The sequence below is a fragment of the Hemicordylus capensis genome, chromosome 5, assembly GCF_027244095.1.
Source record: "Hemicordylus capensis ecotype Gifberg chromosome 5, rHemCap1.1.pri, whole genome shotgun sequence".
Taxonomy (NCBI): Eukaryota; Metazoa; Chordata; class Lepidosauria; order Squamata; family Cordylidae; genus Hemicordylus; species Hemicordylus capensis.
In genome coordinates, this window is record NC_069661.1 from 256,111,644 (window position 1) to 256,138,225 (window position 26,582).

The 26,582-nt window shown below is 51.1% G+C and overlaps 1 protein-coding gene and 1 non-coding gene across 7 annotated transcripts in view; both read right to left on the reverse strand.

Moving 5' to 3' along the window:
- Positions 1 to 26,582, reverse strand: part of STRIP2 (striatin interacting protein 2) — a 57,168-nt gene that overhangs the window by 12,153 nt on the left and 18,433 nt on the right. For 3 of the 6 annotated variants that reach the window (XM_053255533.1, XM_053255537.1, XM_053255536.1), the window contains exons 3-18: positions 24,363 to 24,437; positions 22,983 to 23,117; positions 21,991 to 22,111; positions 21,135 to 21,203; positions 19,808 to 19,914; positions 18,218 to 18,345; positions 16,777 to 16,995; positions 13,973 to 14,196; positions 11,779 to 11,844; positions 10,720 to 10,783; positions 9,799 to 9,870; positions 7,992 to 8,066; positions 5,710 to 5,888; positions 4,522 to 4,648; positions 3,937 to 4,037; positions 3,748 to 3,814 (exon numbers count right to left, since the gene is read on the reverse strand). In XM_053255533.1, coding sequence (XP_053111508.1) covers positions 3,748 to 3,814; positions 3,937 to 4,037; positions 4,522 to 4,648; positions 5,710 to 5,888; positions 7,992 to 8,066; positions 9,799 to 9,870; positions 10,720 to 10,783; positions 11,779 to 11,844; positions 13,973 to 14,196; positions 16,777 to 16,995; positions 18,218 to 18,345; positions 19,808 to 19,914; positions 21,135 to 21,203; positions 21,991 to 22,111; positions 22,983 to 23,117; positions 24,363 to 24,437 — 1,829 coding nt within the window. The remainder of the gene's footprint in view (positions 1 to 3,747; positions 3,815 to 3,936; positions 4,038 to 4,521; positions 4,649 to 5,709; positions 5,889 to 7,991; positions 8,067 to 9,798; positions 9,871 to 10,719; positions 10,784 to 11,778; positions 11,845 to 13,972; positions 14,197 to 16,776; positions 16,996 to 18,217; positions 18,346 to 19,807; positions 19,915 to 21,134; positions 21,204 to 21,990; positions 22,112 to 22,982; positions 23,118 to 24,362; positions 24,438 to 26,582) is intronic. The other 3 variants (XM_053255535.1, XM_053255534.1, XM_053255538.1) reach the window with 3 other exon arrangements.
- Positions 19,382 to 19,453, reverse strand: TRNAA-AGC (transfer RNA alanine (anticodon AGC)). The gene has a single exon. It is a non-coding gene; the product is annotated as a tRNA-Ala (tRNA).

The window sequence follows — 26,582 nt, forward strand, 5'->3', positions numbered from 1 at the left end:
TGAAGGGTGCTGGGGTGGCCCAGAGCGAGTGGTGGTGTAGTGGGGTACAGGGTTCTGTTATTTCAGAGGTTTTCTGAGTGTGGATTCTATGATAGCAAATTAGAGTGGATTCATGGTGTCTCATTGAAAATCTCATTTGCTATCATAGAATCCACACTCAGAATACCTCAGAAACAACATAAACCTGTACCCCATGGGTTAGAAACCCATGGGGGTGGTTGGCACCCTATGTGCACTACACCACCACTCACTCTGGGCCACCCCAGCACCCTTCAAGTGCACTTATGGGGCTGCTGAAAGCTCCATTATACCTAATGGGGGGAAACCTTAAAGACGCGTAAACTTCAACAATTCACCAAAAACCAGCCCTCTGCCCAAATCCTTTGAAAAAAATTCAGGTAGCTTCCTTGCCCCTACCTGGCACTACCACCAACCCCACACTGCTCTAGGCCACCCCTTTGCCCCCGACGTGAAGCTATACATTTGCTGACACCTCCATGCTTCTTTATGGAGAAAAACCTTAAAGACTCGTAAACTTCAAAAATCACTTTAAAATCATCCCTTTGCCCAATTCCTTTCAAATAATTCTGATAGCTTCCTTGCCCACCCTAGGAACTACCACCCACCACACTCCACTCTATGACACCCCTTTCCCCCCGACGTGAAGCTATACATTTGGATGTATTTGGGTTTGGATGACTTCATGGAGGAGAGGTCTATCAATGGCTACTAGTCGGAGGGCTGTGGGCCACCTCCAGCATCAAGAGCAGGGTGCCTCTGAGTACCAGTTGCAGGGGAGTAATGGCAGGAGAGAGGGTACACCCTCAACTCCTGTCTGTGGCTTCCAGCAGCATCTGGTGGGCCACTGTGCGAAACAGGATGCTGGACTAGATGGGCCTTGGGCCTGATCCAGCAGGGCTGTTCTTATGTTCTTATTTGCTGCAATCCTAATTATTCTCTATGAGGAATTCAAAAATACTTTTAACAATTCACCAATAATCAGAGGAGTGTCCAATTGCCTTGGGGTTTTGTGGGTGGTAGGCACCCCTGTCTGTCTACCACCCACCCCGCTTTTGTGCCCCTAGGTGCTCCACAATAGGGGATATGGACTGGTTCGGGTCCCATTATACTTTATGAGAAAAATAATTTAAAATATTTCAAATATTCATAAAAAATCATAGTGGTGTCTTATTGCTTCGGGGTTTGCATGGTTGTTGGCACCCATGGGTGCTCCACAATAAGGAATAATGGGCTGGTTGGAGTCCCATTATATCCTATGAGAAAAAAATAAAAATAATTTCCAAAAATTCATTAAAAATCATACGAGTGTCCGATTGCTTTGGGGTTTGGGTGACAGGTACCCCTGGGTGCCAGCTACCATCCTACCAATTTTTGAGTGTCCGAACCAGTTCGAACCAGTTCGAATTCGAACCGAACCAGGGGGTGGTTCAACCAAAACCAAAACCGAACCACCTCCTCCTGGTTCGAACCCGGTTCGAATTCGAACTGAACCGGGCGAATCGGTTTTGTGCACATCCCTACCTGGCAGCATCTCCAAGATAGGGCTGAGGGAGACTCCTGTTTGTAGAAGCCGCTGCCAGTCTGTGTAGACCAGTGTTTCTCAACCTTTTTGGAATCAAGGACCGGTAAATTCTTTGTGTGGACTTTCAAGGACCGCTACATTCTTCCTGCACAGTTTCCCTGACCAGCAATTAGTAAAGGAGTTTCAAGTTTATCTATTAGTACTATACTACAGATGTGCACAACTCAAATGACCTGGTGGACCAAAACTGACCGTGTTGGCTAATAGGGGCTGAGGTCAATTTTTAGGACACTGATTATTAAAGTAACACTGAATAGCAATCAATTAATTAAATCAAATTAAAGTGAAATTAATTAAAATGAATTTAATCAAAATTTAACTTTTGAAGTTTGGCAGGCCAAGATTAATAAATTAAAATAAAATAAATTGAACTAAAAATTCCAATAAAATAAAATACAATCTGTACAAAATACATCATAATAAAATGCATTGTTCTTCTTTTCCACCTCTGCCAAATCATCACATTTAACACGGAGCACTTCTAAGGAAAAATATTAGAGAAGTTTTTCTCTTCATTTTTGATAAGATTATACTTTGATCCTTCACCACACAGGCTTTTATAAGAAGGAAAGAGAGAAGTGAGATGGGGAAAGAAAGAGGGAAAGGCTTGGCTTGAGAAAGACAGAGGGATAGGAAAAGGAAAAGGGGATGGGGCAGGCTTGAAGGGAGAGAAAGAAAGAGAAAAAGCAAGAAAAGAAAGGTGGAAAAAGAATAGGTAGGTTTGGCTTGAGGGAGGGAGAGAAAGTTGAAAACCAAACTGATGGAAAGAACCACCCCACTGTGCAGCACCTCGCTCTGCTTGTTGCTTGCCTTCCCATGCCGAAAACCTCATGTATTTGTTGTAATTGGGTGTAATTGCCCAAGGCGCGGACCAGCACTCAACTTGTCACGGACCGGCACCAGTCCGCGGACTGGCGGTTGAGAAACCGTGGTGTAGACAATACTGAGCTAGATGGACCAGGGATCAGTATAGGGCAGCTTCCCAAGTTCCTATGATGTCCTTGGCTGTCATGCAATTTCACAGCACCATCTGCTGGCCATTTGCTGCCAAACTGTTATAACTACTACACCACTACAGATATTTATATACTACTCTTCAGCCAAAGATCTAAGGGGTTTACATAGTTATAAAATAAATATATAAATAAGATGGTCCCCTGTCGCCGAAGGGTTCACAATCTAAAAAGAAACATAAAGGCAGATACTAGCAACAGCCACTGGAAGAATGCTGTGCTGGGGTTGGATACAGCCAGTTGATCTCCCCCTGCTAAATATAAGAGCACCACCACTTTAAAAGGTGTCTCTCTGCTCAGTTAGCAGGGGTCTATAAGAATCAAGGCTTTTGAGATGACTTAAGATAAAGGTAAAGATGGCGTTGTGAATTGCAGAACAGCCAAGGATGTACTCTGGACGATGAACAGAGAAGCTGTAAGAACTTCTGTTTTTGAAATGAGTATTTCTCTGGCTGGCAACATCCTGGATACTACGGCTGTGCCTTTCCCAGAAATGGCTGCTGTTTGTCCACCAGCCTAAGGTGAGCTGAAGTGCTCCTGGCCACAGCTGCCTCCACCTGAGAATCTAGGAGCAAAGCCGGGTCCATGAGCAGCCCTACACTAGTGAAACACCCCGACTGGATTACTGTAAGACTTTATACATGGGGCAGCCTTTGAAGATGGTTCAGAAGCTTCAGATACTCTACAAATGCTGCTGTGAGAGTGTTGACTGGTGTCATGTCTTAGGAGTGATTACTCCTTTGCTGCACTGATCATAGGTACATAGGAAACCACCTTACACTGAGTCAGACCCTTGGTCTATTTAATTCAGTATTGTCTACACAGACTGGCAGCAGCTTCTCCTAGGTTGCAGGCAGGAGCCTCTCTCAGCCCTGTCTTGGAGATGCTGCCAGGGAGGGAACTAGGCATTTTCTGCATGCCGACATGCAGATGCTCTTCCCAGAATGCTCCCCTCCTCTAAGGGGAATATCTTACAGTGCTCACACGTGTAGTCTCCCGTCCAAATGCAAACCAGGGTGGACCATGCTTAACAAAGGGGACAATTCATGCTTGTGACCACACGACCAGCTGGTCCAAGGTGCTGATGATCGTCCTGCTAACCAGACAATGACTAAACCTTATTCCACTTACCAGGCTTTCGGCGCTGAGCTCTGGCAACTCATGGACTGTACAGGAGGGATAATCCAGGACGGATATGCTTCGGGGAGATAAAAGGGGACAGGCACCCATCAGCTCACTGCCATCATAGACAAGCATTAAAGCATCCCGATTAAAAATGCCTCTGTGCGCAGGAGGAAAGGGAAAACAATTTCAATGTACCTGTTTTGGGCAGTTATGTAGGACATAATATTCTGGTTGAAGAACTTTAAGATCAGCGGGATGCAGTTGGCAAAGACTAAATGCTGGGAGACGTACTCAAACTGGAAGGAGAGAGGAGACCACCACATCATCATCACCATCACCATCACCATCATCATCATCAATTCGATTTCTATACCACCCTTCCAAAAATAGCTCAGGGCAGTTTACACAGAGATATAATAAATAAATAAGATGGCTCCCTGTCCCCAAAGGGCTCACAATCTAAAAAGAAACAGAAGATAGACACCAGCAACAGTCACTGGAGGTCCTGTGCTGGGGGTGGATAGGGCCAGTTGCTCTCCCCCTGCTAAATAAAGAGAATTACCACATTAAAAGGTGCCTCTTTGCCCAGTTAGCAGGAGTCCAGCCATTAAACAGCTCCAGCCACTGTTGCTAGGGATGATGGGAGTAGTAGTCCACCTCTACCACCTAGCAACCCGGAGTGGGGAACCCCGATCCACGGAAACCCCCTAAGAAAGCCAGACTGCACGAGGGAAGGAAGTAAGTTAGACTAGTTTGCCTTCTTCATGCCCCAAAGCCCACCTGGTAGATGTGATTGAGCTTGAAATGCTTCAGGAGGAGCAACAGCAAAGCCGAGATGCTCTTCACAATGATCTCTTTGTGCCTGTTCACGTCAATCCCCAGTTTCATGCTCTGAAGGACTGTGATGCTAATGCAGGGGAAAGACAAGACCAAATCGCTTTAAAAAAAGAAAAAAGTCTAGTCTAGGATTCTGCCTCCCACAGTGGCCAGCTCCATGCTTCCAGCAACCTAACTCCCTCCACAGCCACTCTTGTATTCAGAGGCACACTGCTGCAGAACATGAAGGTTCCCCTTGACTTTCCCGGTCCATAGCTGTGGAACGACTCCTTAGAGTTTTGGACCAAGACCGGGAAAACCTGAGTTCGAATCCTCATTCAACCATGAAACTCACTGGGTGACTCCGGGCCAGTCATGTATCTCTCAGCCTAACCTACCTCACAGGGTTGCTGTGAGGGTAAAAATAAGCATGTATTGAGCTCTGAGCTCCTCGGAGGAAGATCGGGATATATAAAAAAGTAATAATAATAACTAGCTGACCTGGTGCAGAGCATCTGTGCCTCTAGTTCTGTCTCCTCACCCCTCCAGCCCCATATGCCAGCTTGCTGGCTGCAGCTTCTCCTCCCATCCCCGTCGCTAATCCGCAGCTCTCTTGCGAGAGTTGGTACGCATGGGATTAGCAACAGGTACGTTTAAGAGAATTAAATATATAGATAGCTAATAATCTACTTCCAAAGTGATCTAAACTAGTGCCCATTGCCACATCTTGTGGCAGTGAGTTCCATAAGTAAATTATGTGCTGCACAAAGAAGTTATTTCCTTTTGTCAGTCCTAAGTCTCCTGCCAGCCAGCTTCACGCTTGACACTTCCTACACACCACACACAGTCTTTGAGCCAGTTCAAGTGACAAATGGCCCAGGACCATTGTGCCAGGGGACAAAGGGAGCCGAGGTCCAGTAACATCTGGGGACCCAAGTTGGAGAAGCCCCGGATTAAACCATCCAGAAAGGAAGTGGAGTTTACAAGCCAAGCGGCAAGTGACTCTAAATCCCAAACTCGCAGCATCTCCCTCCCATGGCAGAAACCAGACCAGCCATCACGCCCGGGCGTCTGCCCAGCTCTAGCCAGCCGAGAGACCACCCAGCTGTTCTCCCGGATGCCACCCGGCTGGCAAGCAAGGAGGGGACTCACGGCATCTCCTCTGGTAACACGTCTGCCAGGATGTTGATCGAGTCCGTCTTGGCTTTGGAGGTTGGAGCTGCAGCCAGCAGAATCTTCAGCAGAGCGATCTGCAAGGAGGCAGAGAGGAGCGAGGCCAGCTGGTCTGGTGGCAGCAAGCAGGGCTGGTCCCCTTTGCTAAGCAGGGTCTGCTTGGGTTTGCATTTGGATGGGAGACTACGTGTGAGCCCTGAGAGACATCCCTCTGAGGGGATGGGGCCGTAGCTCGGTGGGAAAGCATCTGCTTGGCAGGCCAAAGGTCCCAGGTTCCCTCTCTCCCTGGCAGCATCTCCAGGTAGGGCTGGGAGAAGCTCCTGCCTGAAACCTTGGAGGGCTGCTGCCAGCCCGTGAAGTCTGACATGGTAAAAAGCCGCTTCCTTTGCTCCTATGAGAGCCACCCAGCCCTGTTCCAAAACCAGGCATTTGGAAGACCTACAGCTGCCAACTCTGTTGCAGAGCTGGAGGGCTGGAGGTGGGCTAATAAACTGAGACTGAATCCAGACAAGACGGAGGTACTGTTGGTCAGTCGGAGAGCCAATCGGGATGTGGAGATTTCACCGGTTCTGGATGGGGTTGCACTCCCCTTGAAGGAGCAAGTACGCAGCTTGGGGGTACTACTGGACACGGCTCTGCTTTTGGAAGCTCAGGTGGAGGCGGTGGCCAGGGCTGCCTTTGCACGTCTTCGGCTGGTGCGCCAGCTGCGTCCCTTTCTCGAGAAGGCAGATCTGGCCAGAGTTACCCATGCCTTAGTCACGTCAAGGCTGGATTACTGTAACGCGCTCTACGTGGGGCTGCCCTTGAAGAACATCCAGAAACTGCAGCTAGTGCAAAACGCGGCAGCTAGGGTTTTATCGGGAGCTGTCTGGTGGGAGCACATCACACCCATGGAGGCTCGGCTGTCGTGCACGCAGGACAGGGCCTTCTCTGTTGCTGCCCCCAGACTCTGGAATGCTCTCCCAGTGGCCATTAGCTTCTGGGTCTCCATCACAGCTTTTAGAAAGCATGTCAAGTCGTGGCTTTTTACCCAGGCTTTTATATGATTGTCTCTTGTGCTGCTCTTTGTATTCTGTACTGTTTTTATGCTTGTGTTTTAAATTTTTAATCACATTTGTTCTTATATTTTTAGCTTATATTTTAATTGTGTCATTTTTATAATCTTGTTTTAAATTCTGCTGTAAACTGCCTTGGGATTGTTTTAATGAAAGGGGGTATATAAATTTAACACTAAATAAAAATAGATTAAAAAACTGCTCACTCCCTCACTTTCCAGTGGCAGGAGGAGAACATCTTGGAAACAACTACCCCCCCACCCCCAGAGAACGGCCCTGTCTCCAGCCGCTCCAGGGTCCCCCAAGGTCAGAGTCAGAGCCAGTGTCATGAAGACTAAAGCAGGCGTTTCCAGCCTCGGGGGTCCAGATGGGCTGAGCAAAGGCCTTTGGGGATGGGGACGAGGCTTGTCTAGTCCGACACCCTCTCAGCACCCTGGCCAGAGGGAAGACGGCACTCCGAGCCCTTTCCCTGCTCCCAGCTCAACCAGGTCAACAATCCAGAGCAGGAAGCTTCCTCGGGCCCTGCAAGAGCCCTTAGTTCTTTGCCCTCAGCCTAGCTGGCCAAAAGCAGCCCCTTCAGCCCCTAAGGAACCGGGCACACACCTGGGCTGGGCCCTGGGATCTGTTCCTTTGGCATTTCCCACCACCGCAGACGGCCGGGTCCCTCTTTTCTCCTGGACACCCACAGTTCATGCATGAGCATCCACACACACCGGGGGGTGGGGACAATGGCGGGAAGCGGGGTGGTCATCCCTCGGCCGCCAGGGTTTGGGGGTACCGCCAAGACACCTCCTCGCCCTCGGCCAGGGCACCCCCTTGCAGCCAGCCAGTGAATGGGAAGCCCCGCCAGTCAGCGTTTCAATGAAACACGGTCTGGGGAGGATGGGGGAGGGTCTAAACGGACCCTCTCCCGGGCAGCAGCCACGCCCCCTGCTTCTGACATCAGAGGCAGGAGGCGGGGCCAAAGCTGGGGGCGGGGCCAGTCAGCGGTTTGTTGAATCGCTGACGGGGAGCTCCTTTCCCTGCCTCCGCACCATTAAAAATCAATTTTAATTTCGTGTGCGATTATAAATCAAAAGGGGTGGGGGGAGCCGTCGACAGGATTGTGTCCTCCGGCTGCAGGTGAGCAACCGACCCCCGACACACACACACACACACACACACACACACACACACACACACACACACAGCCCGCCAGATACTTACCATGTACTGTGGCAGGTTGTACAGCATCCCTCGATACAGCGTCTCACAGGGGGTCTCCTGCACGTTCTCTTCCCCCTGACCCACAAAAGAGCAGACACAAGGAGAGGGGCAGGAAATAAGAGCATGAAATCCAAGTCCTCCAGACACACTCTTGACCAACCAACCAACCAGGCAGGCAGGCAAAGCAAAGCTTGGGAGAAATGAATGTCTTTGCAGAGGGTGGAACTTTCCTGCAAGCCACGCCTCCTTCTGAAGTTCTGGACCAAGACACTTGCGTGGTTCAAGTGCTGGACAAGGACGGGTGAGACCCGAGTTCAAATCCCCACGCAGCCACGAAACTCACTGGGTGACTCTGAACCTGCCACTTCGCTCTCAGCCTAACCTACTTCACAGGGCTGTTGCGAGGATAAACATAACCAGGATATATATATTTAAAATAATTAAATATGGTCACCAGCCAACCCCCCCGAGCGTGAAGGAAACCTATCCAGAGCCTTTCCCAAAGCAGATTTCACCATGATGTTAATCTACCCTATTCAAACCTCTCCGTCTCTTGCTAAGTTCCCTCTGGAACAAGAGGAAGGAAACAGAGAAGCATCCCAAGCCCCGCAGTGGCTCTCATCAGGCTCTCAGAGCGTTCAAGTCACTGCTTAGGAACATCGGGAGCTGCCTTCTACCGAGTCTGACCGTTGGTCCATCTAGCTCAGCATTGTCTGCACAGACTGGCAGCAGCTCTCCAAGGTTTCAGGCAGGAATCTCTCCCAGCCCTCTCTTGGAGATGCTGCCAGGGAGGGAACTTGGGGCAAAGCAGACGCTCTAACACCAAGCCACAGCCCCATCTCTTGCACAAGTTCAGCCGACCAGCTGTGGTTGGACTACAACTCCCATCATCCCTGGCTACTGGCCACTGTGGCTTGGGATTATGGAAGGCACAGTCCAGCCACAGACGGAGGGCCAAAGTTGTACAGCCCTTCCTAAGGGGAATATCTTACAGCAGGCAGAGCTCACATGGAGTCAGGCATCCAAATGCAAACCAGGGCAGACCCTGCTTAGCAAGTGAGACGATGCAAGCTCACTACTGCACGAACAGCTCTCCTCCCCCGGCAAGACCAGCTTCAGCACGCAATGGGCAAGGGCCATTGCTCAGTGCAAGCGTGCTTGCTTTGCATGCAGACGGCCCCAGGGGTAATCCTTGGCAGCATCTTGAGGCAAGCCAGGGAACAACTCCTGCCTGAAACCCTAGAGAGCCACTGCCAGTCAGTGCTGACAATGCTAGATGGACCAGCGGTCTGATTCAGTACATGACAGCTTCCTCTCTCTCCCAGACCTTCTGGAGGAGTGAAGCTCAGAAGGTCCCTAGTTCAATCCCTGAGATCTCCCGTTAAGGCAACTCTTGAAGCAGGGCTGGGAAAGAGCTCGCCCTGCTTGAAGACCTGCTGCCAGTCAGAGCTGGCAAGGCTGGATTAAGGGGGCCAATAATCTGACTCAGCAGAAGGCAGTTTCCCATGTTCCTATTCCACTGGGTGTCTAGTGACGCAGTTCCTGCACATCTCCTCCTAAGACTGGCTTCTCAAACGGGGGTCCCCAGATGTCTGTGAATGACAGCTCCTAGAAACCTCAGCCACAGGGGCTGATGGGAGCTGTAGTCCAAGGACATCTGGAGACCCTCATTCGAGACCCTCTGAGCCTACAGACGGGTATTTGAATGAGATTCTGCATGACCCCATCTGGAGCTTGCGTTGCGATGCTCAGAATTCTTGACCACGTAGGCTGAGATGCCGGGGGAAAGTCCCTGGAAGAGGCTTACCAAAGACATAGGGCACTTCTCCATCTCCTCTTCATTCTTGATCTGCACTTCGGAGATCGAGATATACTTGTGCTGAGGGCAAGACATGAATATGAGACACCGAGCTAAAAAATCAAGGTGTGTTGAAAATAAACTGTGCTTTAGGGCAGGAATTCTCAAACTTGGGTCCCCCAGGTGATGTTGGACTACAACTCCCATCATCCCCAGTCACAGTGGTCTCAGCTGATGGGAGTCGTATTCCAACATCATCTGGCGACCCAGGTTTGAGAACCCCTGCTTTGGGGGAGCTTCCTTGGGAACAAAATACAAGTTGAATTTAGTAGTTGTCTGTTTCTGAGCATGGAGATTTCTTCATAGTCATGCTCCTAGTTTTTGATAGACTCTTCCTCCTCCATTAAAGCTATTGCCATTGTCGCATCATGTGGCAGTGAGTTCCAAAGATCGATTACGTATTAAGTAGATATAAGAACAGCCCTGCTGGATCAGGCTCAAGGCACATCTAATCCAGCATCCTGTTTCACACTGTGGCCCACCAGATGCCTCCGAGAAGCCCACAGGCAGGGGGTTAGGGCTTGCCCCCCTCCTGCTGTTGCTCCCCTACAATGTGGGGGCGGGGAGTGAAGAACTTTCTCTTGTATGTCTTAAATCTCCTACTAATCAGTTTCATTGAAAGCAGCCCCCGCCTTGCTCCATGGTCACCCATCGCCCTGGCTAGGAGGGCTCTGTTCAGAGGTTCCCATCAGCTGGCCTGAAAGGCCACATCTCCCTCTGACCAATCGCCCCAGGGTGGATCAAAAGGGAATCTGACTCCCAACACCCCCAGCCCTACCATGAGACTACGTGGCACACCCATTCAAGTGCTTTTTACATGGGAAACCCATCGCCTTTGAGGCTAGAACTAAGTGATCACTTCCAAATTACCTGTTTCAGAGTCTTCACACTTTCATGGATGGGCCGTGGTAACCCAACTAAGGTATCTGTGTCCCTGCAAGAGCGGCAGGGGTGGGGGAGGATGACGTTAAATGCCAAAACTGAAGTTAAACAAGTGAATGTAGCTTTCCTTCCTTCTGTTCTAGTTCTTCCCAGTCTGTTCTAACCTCGCTAGGAGCATTTGTTCACGGCTTCCTCCCTCCCTCCCTCCCACCCTCACCCTTCTGCAGTTATAAATGCACCTCAGAAAAGTGACACAGATGCACAAATTTAGAAGACGCTCATGTGCATAGTCAAGAGTGGGAGAGAGTGAGAGCAAGCCTCCTGTTGCAGTTTGCCTATATTAGTGGCCAGCCAGAAAGACACCCACATAGACGTGCAGGGTGCAGTCTATGGGCCCCCCGGCAGGGCCTTTTCGGTGGTGGCACAGCCTCTCCAGAACCCACTCCCTAAGGAACTCCATCTGTGTCTACTTCTCCTTACATGCCAGAGAAAAGCAAAGACCCTTATTTTTTGTCCGTGATTAGCTTGATGAACAAATGAACTGGAAAACTGCACTTGGAGAACTTGGCTGTTGGCCTGGGGTATTCCTGAGAATCTCACAGCCGGCTATTTGTTGTATGGCTTTATGTTTTAAGACCGCTGCAGACTAGCTCAAGTAGATTTTGTGAAGGCAGGCAATAAGATTTCTTATATACAAGGACAGACACTTGAGCACAGAAGCAGAAGAGCGAGCCCTGATTCACCTTGCAAAACTGCGACACAAAAGTCACACAAATCCTGCATTCAATTCCTAGGCTGTAATCCTGGGCACATTTTCCTGGGAGTCACTGCTGCTGAACTCAATTTGTGAACAAACACACATACATCTGTGCTGTTAATGTGTGCAGATTCTGTGCAATTCCGTCACACGCCTCAAGAAACACGGGTCTCTTCTCCGTTCAGCCAGCTGCCAGTTTGGCCACAACCGTTAAGTGGAAGCATGCATTTAAGTGGCAAAAAATAGCCCACCCAAGAGCCAGACAGTCTTCCCAAATGCGCAATACTCACTGCCCAAGCGTGAATCCAATGAATTTGTTCCTGCTTGCCTCCAGGAAATGTTCTATGTCTTTCTGTCTGGAAGACAAGCAGGGCATTGGAAAGAGGCGGGGGGCTTGTTGGGGGAGAAATAAGAAACGCGCCACCCATTGTGGGGAAAACCCTCCTTGTGTCTTGGCAGCCTGAGACAAAACATTCTGCCTCTCGCTTTGCCGAATGCAGCCTCCAGCCAATTTGTGTTCAGAAGCATCACACACAGAGGTGAGGAGGATTTATTCTGAAGACTGGTTTATAGGCCAGCTACAAGATTGCGGCATCTTCTCGGAATGCCTTTGTGCTCCTACAACAGATGCAAAGAAGCAGCCCTCTTTCTCAGGAGGGGCTGGGACGCAAGTCTCAACACTGGCTTCAGTCTACCTTTTCTGTCGGCTCCCTTTGCAAAAACCAGATGGTGCTGAGTTTGGCAGGGACTGAATTACTGAGGGTGGGGTGGACACACCATGATTTGAGATTGTTTTCAGCATGGTGAGGACAAACTACCTTTGTGGTCATTCACTGCAACCGTTTCACAACATACATCCCTCTGGGTTGAAATCTGGAGGCAGGCTGGATCACACAGCCAATGCAAAGCCAGTTAAAATCCACTTCACCATGTCAGCCATGAAGGCATCCAACAGGTGCATGCCAGAAGTTACAGCCACACTGACCTTTGTGACTGGAGAACCTTCCTCCCCTCCTACCATGCTGGTGTGGGAGGAATTCTCGGTAAAAGACTGGGAGGTCACCACTCCTTTGTAAGTAGGGAATTGGGGGCAGAGCATTTCAGATGGCTTCGGGGCTGAATGAAACTCACCAGGTGCCTAGTTCTCTGTCCCCCTACACAGACGGATGCCACCATCTCTTGTTCTACATCCCCAGAGTAACACGATGTCACTATTGTGCATCTTTTAGGGGTGGGTGGGTGTCTGGACTAAAGAAGCAGGCTGCCAGGAGCAATGCCAGGCAGCAGATCCGTTTCACACCCCTTCTCTATGAATCGTCTCCCTGAAATTAATGAGGGTTTCCAGGAACTTTTGTTTCACACCCTGGTCTGAGGACCATAGCTCAGCAGAAGAGCCTCTTCCTTTTATGCCAGAGGTCCCAAGTTCAAGCTCTGGTAGCATCTCCAGGTAGGGCTGGAAACCCCTGCTAACTTGGCAAAGAGGCACCTTTGAACATGGTGATACTCTTTTACTTGAGCAGGGGGAGAGCAACTGGCCCTCTCCATCCCCAGCACAGCATCCCTCCAGTAGCTGCTGCTGGTGTCTTAGGTTTCTTTTTCAGATTGCAAGCCCTTTGGGGACAGGGAGCCATTTCATTTATTTATTTTATATGTACGTAAACTGCTTTGGGAACTTTTTGCTGAAAAGTGGTAAATAAATATCCATCACTGTCACCAGTATAACAACAACAACAACAAATATTTATATACCACTTTTCAACAAAAGTTATAAGGCCGCTTTCTGCGTAATTTAAGAAAACTCAACATGTTACAGATCCACCAGCAAAGCCAAACTACTCTAGAAGCAGCTTAGAGTAATCTGTGAGGTTTCCGAACATTACAGAATGGCATCAAGGAGACGACACGACACAGTTTTTGCATTCAACTGATTTTCAAGGATGCTCTCTCAGGCCTGGTCTATAAATGCAGCCCAGCAAAGCACTGCTGCTCAGAGGGACCACTTCAGACGACAGGAAAGGGAAACCAAACGTGAATGCTCCACTCCACAAACCCCCCCCCCCAACTCTTTTCAAGTAGAAAACTAGCACAGAAGAGCAAGATTTCAGCTCAGTCGGCTCCTTGTTCGGCTGGCTTCCTACTTGTAGGGTTAGGGTCTCTCCTTTTTGTTGGGAGGGTGTGCGATTTCGTATTTACAGACAAGGCACGTGATTTTTCTTCTCCCTGTCGTTAAAACGGTACCATGCACTCTATCACTGCATTCTACAGGCCCACACAGACCGGGGGGGCACCTTGATTACAGCGGAAGGATGCTTTGCTGCAGGGGTTCTCAAACTCTAGTCTCCAGCTGTTACTGGACTACAAATCCCATCACCCCTAACCACAACGGCCTCATGGGAGCTGTAGCTCAGCAATACCTGGCGACCCAACGTTACTGGGAACCCCTGCTCTGCTGGCTGAAGCGGAAGCGGGGAGGGATGATAATACCTAACTTTGGGGGCCCAGGGAAGACCCTTGGGGAAGGAGACCCTCTCCACAGGTGGGCGTGGGACAGACACTGCCTGGATGGCCGTCTCCCGCTCCAACATGACCAGCTCCCCTTCAATGCCGTTGTCCATGTCGTCAGCCTCCTCCTCGTCCACCATCGCCTCGTCGCTCTTGAAGGGGTCCCTCTCGTTGTAGATGTCCAAGCTGTCCTGCTTCATCAGGGGCTGTGCAGAATGGAGGGGGGACAGAGAACACAGAGTCAGGCTGTGGGGTCCATCGAGCCCAGCACGGCCTACGCTGTGGACCGGCAGGGGCGCTGTGGGGCTTCAGGCAGGAGTCTTCCCCAGCCTTACCTGGGAGAGAACCTGGGACCTCCTGCATGCAAGCAGGCAGATGCTCTGCCACTGAGCCACGGACCCGTCCTTTAAGGGAAGAGACCCTCGAGCTTTAGGAGAGGAGAGCTGGTTTGATGGTAGCAAGCAGGACTTGTCCCCTTAGCTAAGCAGGGTCTGCCCTGGTTGCATATGAAAGGGAGACTAGAAATGTGAGCACTGCAAGATATTCCCCTCAGGGGATGGAGCCGCTCTGGGAAGAGCAGAAGGTTCCAAGTTCCCTCCCTGGCAGCGTCTCCAAGATAGGGCTGAGAGAGATTCCCACCTGCAACCTTGGAGAAGCCGCTGCTGCCAGTCTGTGAAGACAATACTGAGCTAGATAGACCAAGGGTCTGACTCAGTATATGGCAGTTTCCTATGTTCCTATGAGCGCTCACATGGGCCAGGCAACAGCGGAAGAAACTCTGCACACTTGCATGAGAAGCTGCCCGGCACCATTCGTCTCTCTAGCCCAACTGGAACACAGGAAGCTGTTTTAGACCGAGTCAGACCCTCGGTCCAGCCCAGGACTGCCTGCACTGACTGGCAGCGGCTCTCCAAGGTTTCAGGCAAGAGTCTTTCCCAGGCCTGCCCGGAGATGCTGCCAGGGACTGAACCGGGGACCTTCTTCCTGCCAAGCAGATGCTCTGCCACTCAGCTAGGAGAGGGAGGAGGTGGAGCGGCACAGCTGAGCTGTGGTGCCCCAGCCCCAAGACATCTCAAAGCCCCCATCACAACAACAGCAGCATCGCCTACGAGGCCCCCTCTTCACCTGCCCACAAGGGGGATGGGGTGGGGGGGAATCCAGCTGGCCTTCCAAACTCGAATTCTTCTGCCTGCCCTTCCTGAGCGAGGTCTGCCTCGAACAGGGAATTAGGGAGCCACCCCAGCCGGAACCCTAAACCATCCAGGGAGGCTTTTTGCAGTGAACCAGAACCAAGATGAAAGCTAAAATGTCCCGGTGGCTTTGACTCCGAGCCAGAGCAGAACCCCTCGTCCTAGAAAGCGGAGGCTGGCTCCAAAATCATGCACTCCGCTTTCAGTTGTGTGACGAATATTTTGTTTTTCTGGGTCATCTTTTAATCTGTTGTATGTATTTGGTTTATGAAACCCTTAAACACACTGCAAGCTGAACTGTTCAAAATGCCCTCTCCCTCTGCCCCCCGCAATAGTTTTTGTATTGATTTTAAAGAGCTACATTACAAGCCAAAGAGTTTGACATTATTCTGCAAGAAATGAATCTAAGCCAGGGTTTCTCCAGCTTCAGTGCACAGATGGGAGGAGAGACGGTCTTGTGGTGGCAGGCATGAATTGGCCCCTTGGCTAAGCAGGGTCTGCCTTGGTTTACATTTGAACGGGAAACTATATGTGTGAGCATTATAAGAGATTCTCCTTAGGCGATGAGGCCACTCCAGAAAGAGCACCTGTGCGCTTGCATGAAGGAGGTTCCTAGTTCCATCTCTGGCAACATCTCCAGTTAGGCCTGAGAGAAACTCCTGCCTGTAACTTTAAGAACGTAAGAACAACCCTGCTGGATCAGGCCCAAGGAGGCCCATCTAGTCCAGCATCCCGTTTCACACAGTGGCCCACCAGATGCCGCTGCTGGAAGCCTACAGGCAAGAGCTGAGGGCATGCCCTCTCTCTTCCTGTTGCTCCCCTGCAAGTGGCACACAGAGGAATCTTGCCTCTGAGGCTGGAGGTGGCCCACAGCCACCAGACTAGTAGCCATCGATAGACCTGCCCTCCATGAATTTGTCTAAGCCCCTTTTAAAGCCACCGAAACTAGTAGGCATCACCACATCCTGTGGCAGGGAATTCCATAAGCTAATTATGTGGTGTGTGAAAAAGTACTTCCTTTGGTCAGTCCTAAATCTCCTGGCCTTCAGTTTCATGGGATGACCCAAGGTTCTAGTGTTGAGGAGAAGAAGGTTTTTCTCTCCATCCACTCTCTCTACTCCATGCATAATTTTATACACCTTGATCATGTCTCCCCTTAGTCGCCTCTTCTGCAAGGTAAAGAGCCCCAGATGCTGTAGCCTAGTCTCATAAGGAAGGTGCTCCAAGCTCCTGATCATCTCGCTTGCCCTCTTCTGCACCTTTTCCAGTTCGGCAATATCCTTCTTAAGATAAAGTGGCCAGAACTGTACTGTATCTTGGACTGTACCGTATCTCCAACCTTGGAGAAGCCACCGCCAGTCTGTGTAGACAGTACTGAGGGACCAATGGTCTGATCCCATTTATGGCAGCTTCCTATGTGTCTATGACATGGTACTACAAAGCCCATCATCCCCTGCTCTTACAGCTTTTGGCTACTGTAGCAGGGGATCATGGGAGAACCCCTGGTTTAGATGCATTTCACGTAGGATAATGTCAAGCCATCAAAAGTTTGCCATCCGCGGTATGAGGGAAGGTCCGGCTCCCACCAGCGCCTACCCTCCTGCTCCGGTGACCCCGTTTCTGCTGCTGCTGCTGCTGTTGTTGCTGTTGCTGCTGCTGCTGCTGGTCCATCAGCTCAATGGTGTAGGCAGGAGGAGAGGCGGCCCGCATGCTGCGCATGACCTGGATGCTGTCCTCTGGCAGGGGCAGAAGGCCCAGCTCCTCCCGCTTCTTCACCTTCAGGGCCTGGAGGGCTTCAAAACCACCCAAGGTGAACTGCAGGCAAGCGGGAGAGATGCGAACGTCACTGAAGGGCAGCCCCAGCCTGCCACCCTGCACGGTCTCAGAGGAACCGTTGCAAGCATTGGGGAGGCCACAGGCGGAGCTTCTGTTTGGCAGGGAGACCCTGAAGCTCGCAGTCCAATGGCCAGAGGCAAAGCTCGCCTTCTGCAGTCACCACCTCCTAACCATGCTTCACTGATGGCTGGCAGGAAAGCCACCATCTTGGTTTTTTAAGCTGCTTCCTTCTCTTCCTCAGCATCCCTCCTGGGTGGCTGGAGAAGGGCTCTTCAGAGCAAACACTCCCCACTTCTCCTCTGTATCTTGTTCCAGGCCGGGCCGGGGTCTCTGCTGAGGCGGGGATCCAGGAGGGACACTGACCTTGGACAGCTCCCTGGGGCAGCAATCAGGACCCCGGAGAGCTCCAACCAGCACCACAAAGGAGCTGGATGTAGCAGCGTAAGGAGGACGTGGCTCCAGCAGCTGTTTAGAGCCAACCAATAGTGTTTATGGCTGTTTCCTGAGTAGAATGGTTTGGCTGGAGCAGATGGGCCCTGGACACGATCCAGCAAAGCAATTATTCTGTTATCTTATCCATCTCTTGAGGCTATAAATCTCATGGGCACTTCTGAACAGCAACCAGCAAGTTACTGAAGCTAAACCGTTTCCCCTGCCTCTGTGCCCTCCCCTTCTGTTGAGCTACAGATTATATATCAAGGCAACCCCTCTACGATAAGCCCAGAGAGAGAGATTTGAGGGGGTTCTCTTCATTCAAGAATTGGCTGACCAGAGGAGAAAAATTTCAGCTTGCTTGCTGATAAATCTATTTTCGCCACACATAGGGTGGAATTTTTCACAGTACTTGCAAGAAAGCTGTGTCAAAAATATTTGGCTGAGACAGCAGTTAACAGCAGGGGATGGTGGATCATTTGCTTTAAATATATATTCATCCGGAATTTTAGAGTATAATTCTGTGTTATGGTTGTCACTGTCATAGCCTGTGCTCTGCACACACAACAAACTTTACAATATAGACTGTAAGGCCCTTGGGGCAGAGACTGCACCCTCACATGACATAAAGCTCCGTACCCATCAATGGTACGCCAGAAGTCCCCTCCACAGAGTGACTTTTCGAGTTCTATGTGGAAGTGGAGGACCTTCCCACCACCACAATATTACAGCTGCAATTCCCACTGCTGAGACCAGGAATCTCACCTACCATGAGCACTTTCCAGAGCAGAAGCAGAACTTTCTTCATGGGGAAATGCGGAGCGTGCCCACTGCAGAACTTGGTCACCATGGTGAAGAGCAAGAGAGCAAAAGGCTCTTCGCTGTGCACAGGGAAACCTGAGGAGAGAGACAGAGGCAAGAGTGAGACACAGGACCTGTGGAGCAGGCCAGAGCAATGGCCCAGCCCAGCCCAGCATTTAGCCTCCAACCAGGAGGAAGGCCTGCTTCCTCCCACGTGAATCTGCTCATCTCACCGGAAGCCCTCCTGCATGACCACTTGAGACAGGGACTTCTCAGTGGCTGCTCCCACCCTAGGAACTCCCTCCCACAAGACAGCAGGCTGGCTTCATCTTTCCCAGTTTTTCATCAGCACGTGAAGTCCGCTTTGCTTCTGCTGGCGTTCCCTCTCCCCCTTACATGAATGTTTCTTTGCTTTGTTCTTCATTAGCAACTTTTTGATCTGGCTTATTGGGGTTTGTTTGTTTTTTAAATGTGTTTTTATATATTGTGCTTTTAACCATTTTCTGCAAGCCACCTTGAATTTGATCAGAAAGGCAGGATATTGTTTAATACACATAAGAACCTCAGAACAGCCCTGCTGGATCAGGCCCAAGGAGGCCCATCCAGTCCAGCACCCTGTTTCGCACAGTGGCCCACCAGATGCCGCAGGGAAGCCCCCAGGCAGGAGCTGAGAGGGGCCTGCCCTCCCTCCTGCTGTTGCTCCCCTGCAGCTGGTATTCAGAGGCATCCTGCTTTGAGCCACAAACCATGGCAGGTAGTAACTGATAAACCTATCCCCCTTGGCAGGAGGGGTTCCCAACCTTGAGTCCTCAGTTGTTGTTGTTGTTGGACTACCCTTGACCATAGTGGCTGGAGGATGATGGGAGTTGTAGTCCAACACCCTCTGGGCACCCAAGGTTGGGAACTCCTGGATTAGAGGGTCAGACAAGGACTAGGGAGACCCAGATTCAAATCTACTCAGCTTTGAAACTCACTGGATAACTTTGGGCCAGTCACAATCTCAAAGGCAGGAAGACAGGAAGCCGCTGTCTACTGAGTCACACCCTTGGGCCGATCCAGCTCAGTACTGTCTGCTCTGACTGGCAGTGGCTCTCCAGGGCTTCAGGCATGAATTTCTCTCAGCCCTACCTGGAGAGGCTGCCAGGGATTGAACCTGGAACCTTCTGCATGCTGAGCAGAAGCTCTGCCACCGAGCCACAGCCCCACCCCCAAGCCTAACCTACCCTACAGGGAGGTTGTGGAGATCAAAGGAGTGGTGCACTCGCATGCGGGCCTGAGTTTCTCAGAGGAATGGTGGGATTAAAAGGCAGAGAGACAAAAAGCCTCCTTGTGAGAAATTGTCGTATCAGTGGCAGCTATTCCCTCCACCCCATGGTCTGGGGCATCATTGGCAGCAGCGATGGTGTGATCCCCCAACCCACCTGCTGTGCCAAACCTCACACAATGTGGCGCCTTCGGTTTTTGTTGGGGGGGGCGTGGAGGGTGTCCCACTCCCCTCCTTCCAGTCTAGTCTGATGCTTCAGCACCACGCTTCACCACACAAGCTACAGGAACCTACTGAGCTCCGTCCTGAATGTCTCTCGGGAGCTTTTCCACTTGGGTGGGTCAGTCTCCATCTCCACCCGGATGGTTTCCACCATCAGGTACATGACGCTCAGCAACACCCTGATGGAAAAGCAGAGAGGGAGAGTGTGTGTCAGAGCCTCCCTGCACGGAGTGGCTCCTCAGGGCAACGCCAAGGAGTAACGGAATCAGGCACGACCTCACATTTTCAAGAACTGTAGCCACCAGCAAATTTTCAGGTTGATCTATTTCCTACTAGAAGGCCTTATTTTTACAAAACACCAAAACTCGTCTAGAACATGCAAAATACGTCTGTAATGGAATTAGAAACATGATTCAAAATTTCAGATTCCTTTACTGACATATTTTGCACTTTTCAGACACTATCTATATTTAAGGATTTTGTGAACAAATGGCCTTATAGGAGGAGATGCTCTCCTGCCAGTGGGTACATAGAATATCAACTTGAAAATCTGCTGATGGCTGCAGTCACGGAAAAAGTGGTGACGTGCCTGATTCCGTTACCCTTGGAACTGCCCCTCACATGAGCCAGAATTCTGACATCCGATAGCGAACACCCGCACCACACGGAAGATTTGTGATCGGACCCAATCTCCGGATGCTTTCCCAGCTGCCAGCTGCCTCCCATGCCTGCACCAGCTCTGCTATTAGCCTCCCTGGAAGGTGGGGAGACAGGTATCCATATCTGCTTCCCTGCCCTCCCCGCCAGTGGGGCCACCGATACAAGCAACATTCTCAGAAGCCCTTGATCAGGGGTGACCAACCTGAGGCTCTCCAGTTGTTGTCCAACTACAAATCCCACCATCCCCAGCTGCAATAAGTTATAGCTGAGGAGGATGGGAGTTGTAGTCCAGCAGCCAGAGAGCTTCAGATTGGCCCTAAGGTGACCGGGATCTCTTTTAGCATGTTTTTAGTAAACAAAACAAAAACAAAGCAAGCACAGCATGTTAGTTTTCATTTTGATGGCATCCACACCGCTCCCCTCCCTCCGGAACAAACCGTCCCTGTTCCAGAAGTGAAACTGCAAGTACAACTATATCAGATGTTCCACTTCCTAAGTATTTGAACTTGAATATTAGGCGCACACACACGAAATCCACGGAAGCACTCTTAATCGAGCTTGCACCTGAAGTTCAAAACAAACTCCAAGCTCTGCTTGGCAGCGACTTCCACGGGCAGCCCCCGCCTTCCTGGCGGGCTCTGAACGGGGCTGGGCACAGCCTGCCTCTCCTTGCCCAGGCACAGCCAGACCCCCTCCCAGCAGGCAGGCCCAGATCGCAGGAGGAGGGGCAGCCCCTCACCTGAGCTCCGTGCTGTCCGCCAGGGAGATGGCCGGTTTCCTCAGGGCGCTGCTGCACGCTTGGCTGTTGCTGGAAGGAAGCGAGAGAGAGCAGCCGTCATGAGCTGCCCAAGCCGCTCCTTTGCAGAAACGTCACAACAATTAATGGCACCCAGGCAGGAGGTTCACAAGCAGGACACACAGAGAGCATCTGCCCCAGACTGATCTCCGGCATTGAGCAGACGGCGCGGAGGCAGGAAACCCTGCAGAAAGCCGCTTGTATTCATGCCTGCCAGGCCTAGCAGCCATGAAGAGATCTATGCTCTGCGAAGGCCAGATGGCAGCCTGGGGCTGGATCCCTCCCGCAAGCCATTCTTCCTGGCCACTTGCAGACCTGCTGGATTTGAAAGTGTGGTTGGGCCAGTTTTGCAAGACAGATTTAAAAACATGATTTCAAGCCGTGTGAGAGAGAGAGAGATTCTGCTCTAGTGCTAGATGGCTGCTGGGCTTTATACATGATGAGCAGGCACCCCATAAGTGAGGTGCTCTTTCTGCTCAATGGGGCACACAGTTATGGAGCTTGGCCACACCACTTATGGGGATGGGGGCGGAAGGAGAGCCGCTTGTAGGGAAATATGCTTCCTGCCCCATACCAGAGCCTGGAGACAAGAAGGGTCTCTTGGCCGTTCCTGCTCGATTCAATCAGTCCTTTGTGCCACATAGCAGCCAGTGGCAATGAGTTCCATACACCAATGTATACATTTTGAGGGAAACAACAGTTTGTTTGTGTTTGTCTTAAAAATCCCTTCTAGGAACAAAATCAGAAGCACCGAAAGCATGTATATATTTAAGCCTTTGAGGTGCGGGAGACTTCTTACGCCATCTCCATGTTGAGCAGCTCCAGGAAGGCGGTGAATGTTCCCATCTGGTACAAGAGGAAGTTGTTGTGCCGGGCCCAGTGGAGAACTTCTGCCTCTGTGTCGCATTCCCCAAAGACCCCTGGGAAACAAGAGTCAGGACATTTCAGCTTGCAACTTTTGAGGGAATATATTTATTAAAACATGCACACCCCTTTCTGTCCCACGAAGTTGGGCTACCAAGGCAACCAATTATCTAAGACAGAAGCCGCCTAACTTGGGTCCCCAGAGCTTGCTGGACTGCAGCTCCCCCCATCCACTGTGACAGGGGGTGATGGGAGCCGTAGTCCAACAACACCTGGGGACTCAAGTCAGAGAGCCCTTAAGAGGGCATGCCCTCAACTCTTGCTCCTGTGGGCTTCCCAGAGGCATCTGGTGGGCCAGTGTGTGAAACAGGATGCTGGACTAGATGGGCCTCCTTGGGCCTGATCCAGCAGGGCTGTTCTGATGTAAGATACAACAAGGAAATGAGCCCAACCCAAAGAAAATCCAGAAAAGCACCTAACAGTAGCAACACACAGTGCCGATGCAAATGTTCTTCTAAAAGGATTTTCCACTCAGAATTGGGACTCAGCTTTGCACGCATGCAGAAGGTCCCTGGTTCAATCTCTGGCAGCATCTCTAGGTAGGACCAGGAAAGATTCCGGTCTGAAACCCCAGAGAGCTGCTGCTGATCAGTGCAGACAACGCTGAGCCAGACGGACCAGAGGCCTGACTCAGTATAAAGCAGCTCCCCATGTTCTAGAAGATCCCACCTCCAGCTGCACCTACTTCTTCATGGGGGCAGCAGCACTGCTCCTGGTAATGCTTGGCTGATGTTTCTTTCCCCTGGACATCACACCTCCCCCCCCCAACTCCTCCCCCCACCGCCAGATCCCCCCCCCCCCGCTGGGCTCTTCCTGCAGATTAACAGCACCCAGGGATGCTCCCAGCTACTTGGGACATGCAGTTACCTTGTGCCAAATACAGAATCGCGCGGGCAACTCTGAGCCTCTTGTCCCGGTTGACCACCTCCAGCCCATCCAGTAACTGCATCACGTGGGCCTTCTGCCGAGACAGGTCCAGCTCCAACCACCGCTTGCCCTTCGCTGGAGCAGAGACCCGGCTGGTCAGTGGAGACGTCCCTGGCACTGCCGACGGCGCGTCTCCCTCCCTCCCTCCCTCCCACGCCCCGGGACTCCGCCAAAGCCTCGGGCCACAAGCGCCCTCGGCTGCCATAGGAAGCGCTTCCCTTTGCCTCCTAAAGCTTTCTTTGTTTGGGCCAAAACGACTGGGGAGCAAATGAGGGGCGACAGACCAGCTCTGAGGAGCAGATTTTACAGGGAAATGCTACCCGGTGGTCACTTCCCCCCTAATAAATTCACCTCCACCGAGTAGAGAGCTGAGGCGCTATTAAAAGTTAGTTCAGTGACCACATCTCAGCATCACTGTCACTGCCACGGAAGTGCGCACCTCCACACCGACAGCCCCCATCTCTTCAGAGGAACACTGACGGGTGAGAGACGGGTCGGGGGGGTTAAATTACCGATGTGCTGGGTAGGACTTTGGGTAAGCTCTTTAGACCGTCTGGATGGGACTTTCATGTGGTATGAAAGTACATTTGTACTTGTGTTTGTGTGAATGACTGTACCTGCGTTCATGTCAAAAGGGAACCTGGGTGCAGGCCCCTCCAATGCATGGTGCAAGCAGGAGGTTTACTGCGGTACCTGCATTCAACGTAACGTGTGAATAACCATTCCTGTGTATAGACCTGTACTTGTGAACATAGCTCATGTGGAAAAGACATTATCTGATTTATTTATTATTTCTCTGTGTAAACCGCCCTGAGCCATTTTTGGAAGGGTGGTATAGAAATCAGATAGATAGATAAAAATGAGAAACATGACATAGGGATGCAAAATATAACTTCCCGAGGGAAAAATGTTAGGGACTTTTTTTTTAGATTCAGTTTCTAGAGAGTCATTTGGAAACGTGTCTGAAAAGGTGCAGCCAGGATTGGCAAAGGATTCTATTTAGGGAGCAGAGTTTGCACTTCCTTCTGGCGTTTGTGTTTATCCAGTCACTCTATTACCCCTCCTGTTTACATACATACCATTTCCTCCAGTGACATTGCTCCTGCACACGCGGGGACGGACACACACACACACACACACACACACACACACCGGCAGAAGCACCGGAATTCAGGAAGAAGCGTGCTAGTTAAGTCCGTGCGGAAACTGTGCAATTTATTCCGGGTTCTCGTGAAGCGGGATTTGGACTTTTGGCGCAGCCCAGCACTTTGTGCTTTCCAGCTCCCACAATGAGCCCTCCCACACACAAAGACGGGCTACCTTGCTTCTGGAAATCCTCTTCAAAACACTTCCTGTTGATGGCAAACTCCGGCTCCTCCGTGTAACTGTACAGTTCTGTTGAGGAAGGCAAAAGAAGCCGCAACGGTGAACCAGAGCACTCCCAGGATGGCCGCTTTGCTCCGCCAGCCAACCCACCAATCCCGGATGTTAGGAAGAGCCCACTTAAAGGGACCCGAGAAACAGCACGATGCAAGTGCAAAGCTCAGAGACAGGAAAGTCAGGTCCAAAGCTCACTGGCTGCCCTCGGGCCAGGGACTCCCTTGGTGAGCTAGCCAGCCGAGAGGCTGGTTGCCGAGAGGCTGAAAAGCACCTCTTGGAGAAGAGGCAGATACAGAGTCTAACCCTGCCGTGCTGGAGAGGAGAGCCTCTTGCCCAACGGCCGTGTTGTTACTGACCAGCCATTAGGTCACCTGCCAAGGCATCTAGCCGAGGAGATCTTGAGTTCCAAGGTGAACCACAATCAGCATGATGAAGAGTCCTGAGCAAAGCACACAGCATCACAAGGTTTGTTCCGTGCATGGGCTGAGCGGACATTGTCATAGGAACGCACGAAGTCCAGCACGGCCTACTCCGACCGGCAGGCGGCGTTTCCTTGAAGAGGGAGTCCCAGACGATGTTGACTACAACTCCCAGAATTGCCAAGCAAGATCCACTGCAGTTGGGGATTCTGGGAGTTGTAGTCAACAGCATCTGGGACTCCCTCTTTGGGGGAACGCTGCTGGCAGGAACTACCCAGATGCTCAGGCAAAGGGTTTCACCCATCACCCTCCAAACAATCAGTCAAATCTTTATTCATCAAATCTGCTATGCAACCATTTAAAAAAACAACCCTGGAGGTATCAGAGATTGAACTCGGGGCCTTCTTCATGCCAAGCAAGTGCTCTACCCCGGACCCATGGCCTCTCCTCATGCAAGGTGTGCCAATATTGTGGGGTCTGGCTCCCCCTTCTGACATGCCCTCCATCCCCACAACAGGCACTCTGGGCCCATCTACATTTGGAGGTTCTGCAGCCAGGAATGGCCCCACTCCCAAGAGAAGAGAGGCCAGCCAGGACCAGCCCTTTCCTGCATGAACAGTGAAGACCTCGGGGGGGGGGATACGTTGGTGGCGGAGGCAACCTTTGCCCCACACATAGAGGTCTGGAAGTGCAATTACAATACAATTCACACTAATGGTCCAATCCTAAACCTCTTTTCCATGAAGCAAATGCTATTGATTTTGGAGTTAAAAGTCCCATCACTGGCAGACAGAAGCGAGTCAGAAGGCAGCTCTTTAGATTTATGGGTTGACAGCTAATAATACAGAAAAGCACTCAGAGCATGTGAGAAGAGCGCTTCCTCCAAGTAACCCCAGGGGTCCATCAGTGGAGGATGTCTGCGCCCCATTCTGGTGCCTGCAGGAGTCGGCTGGGACCAGCCCAGAGAAAAGCTGCCATTGTTCTGCACATCTGCAATTGCACATCTGCAGAGCAGAATCCAGGACTCAGCGGCAGAGGAAGCAGAGCACACAGACAGGCAGGTGCCTGTGGCAAGCTCTTGGTTTTGGAGAGGGGACAAGCACACCTCCCTCTGGGTAGGAAACCCCCTCCCCCCCCCCCGCTCTAAAATAAGCATAACAGAATTATACAAAACATCCATGTCCTTGGCATGAATCTATCCAGTTTTCAGATCTAGGTTTTCTTGGTGCAAAAATTCAGACTTGAATGGGGGGTGGGGGTGGGGAATGGTGCAAACACACAAGCAGAGCTGGATTTTTCTGTTTAAAAACCACACCAGAGCTCTGACAATGTTTAGAATTTCTACCCAACTTCAGAGCGTCCAGACAGTAAACTCTGCAAACAAGCCTGCAAGACAGGGATAATATTACCCCGACCCTAGATGCAGGACTGAGACAGGAGAGTGCAACTCGTCCGTGGCAGAGACGAGATTCGAACCCGGTTCCACAACCCCCTTCTCCGAGCAGCCGTGCTTCAGAGCCACCATCAAGCGAGACCTCCATTGTGTAAGGTGGCTCTCCCAGGCACACAGAGGGTCTCTAAACTAAGGAGACTTTGTGCAGAAGCTGGGTGACACTGCGCCACTGTTATCCTTTCTACGGCATCATCAGTCTGGGACGGCTCTTTATGCAGAATGGAAAGGCCATTGCAGCTGGTGCTGATGGGAGTTGTAGTCCAACAGCACCTGGGGAGCAGTGTCCCT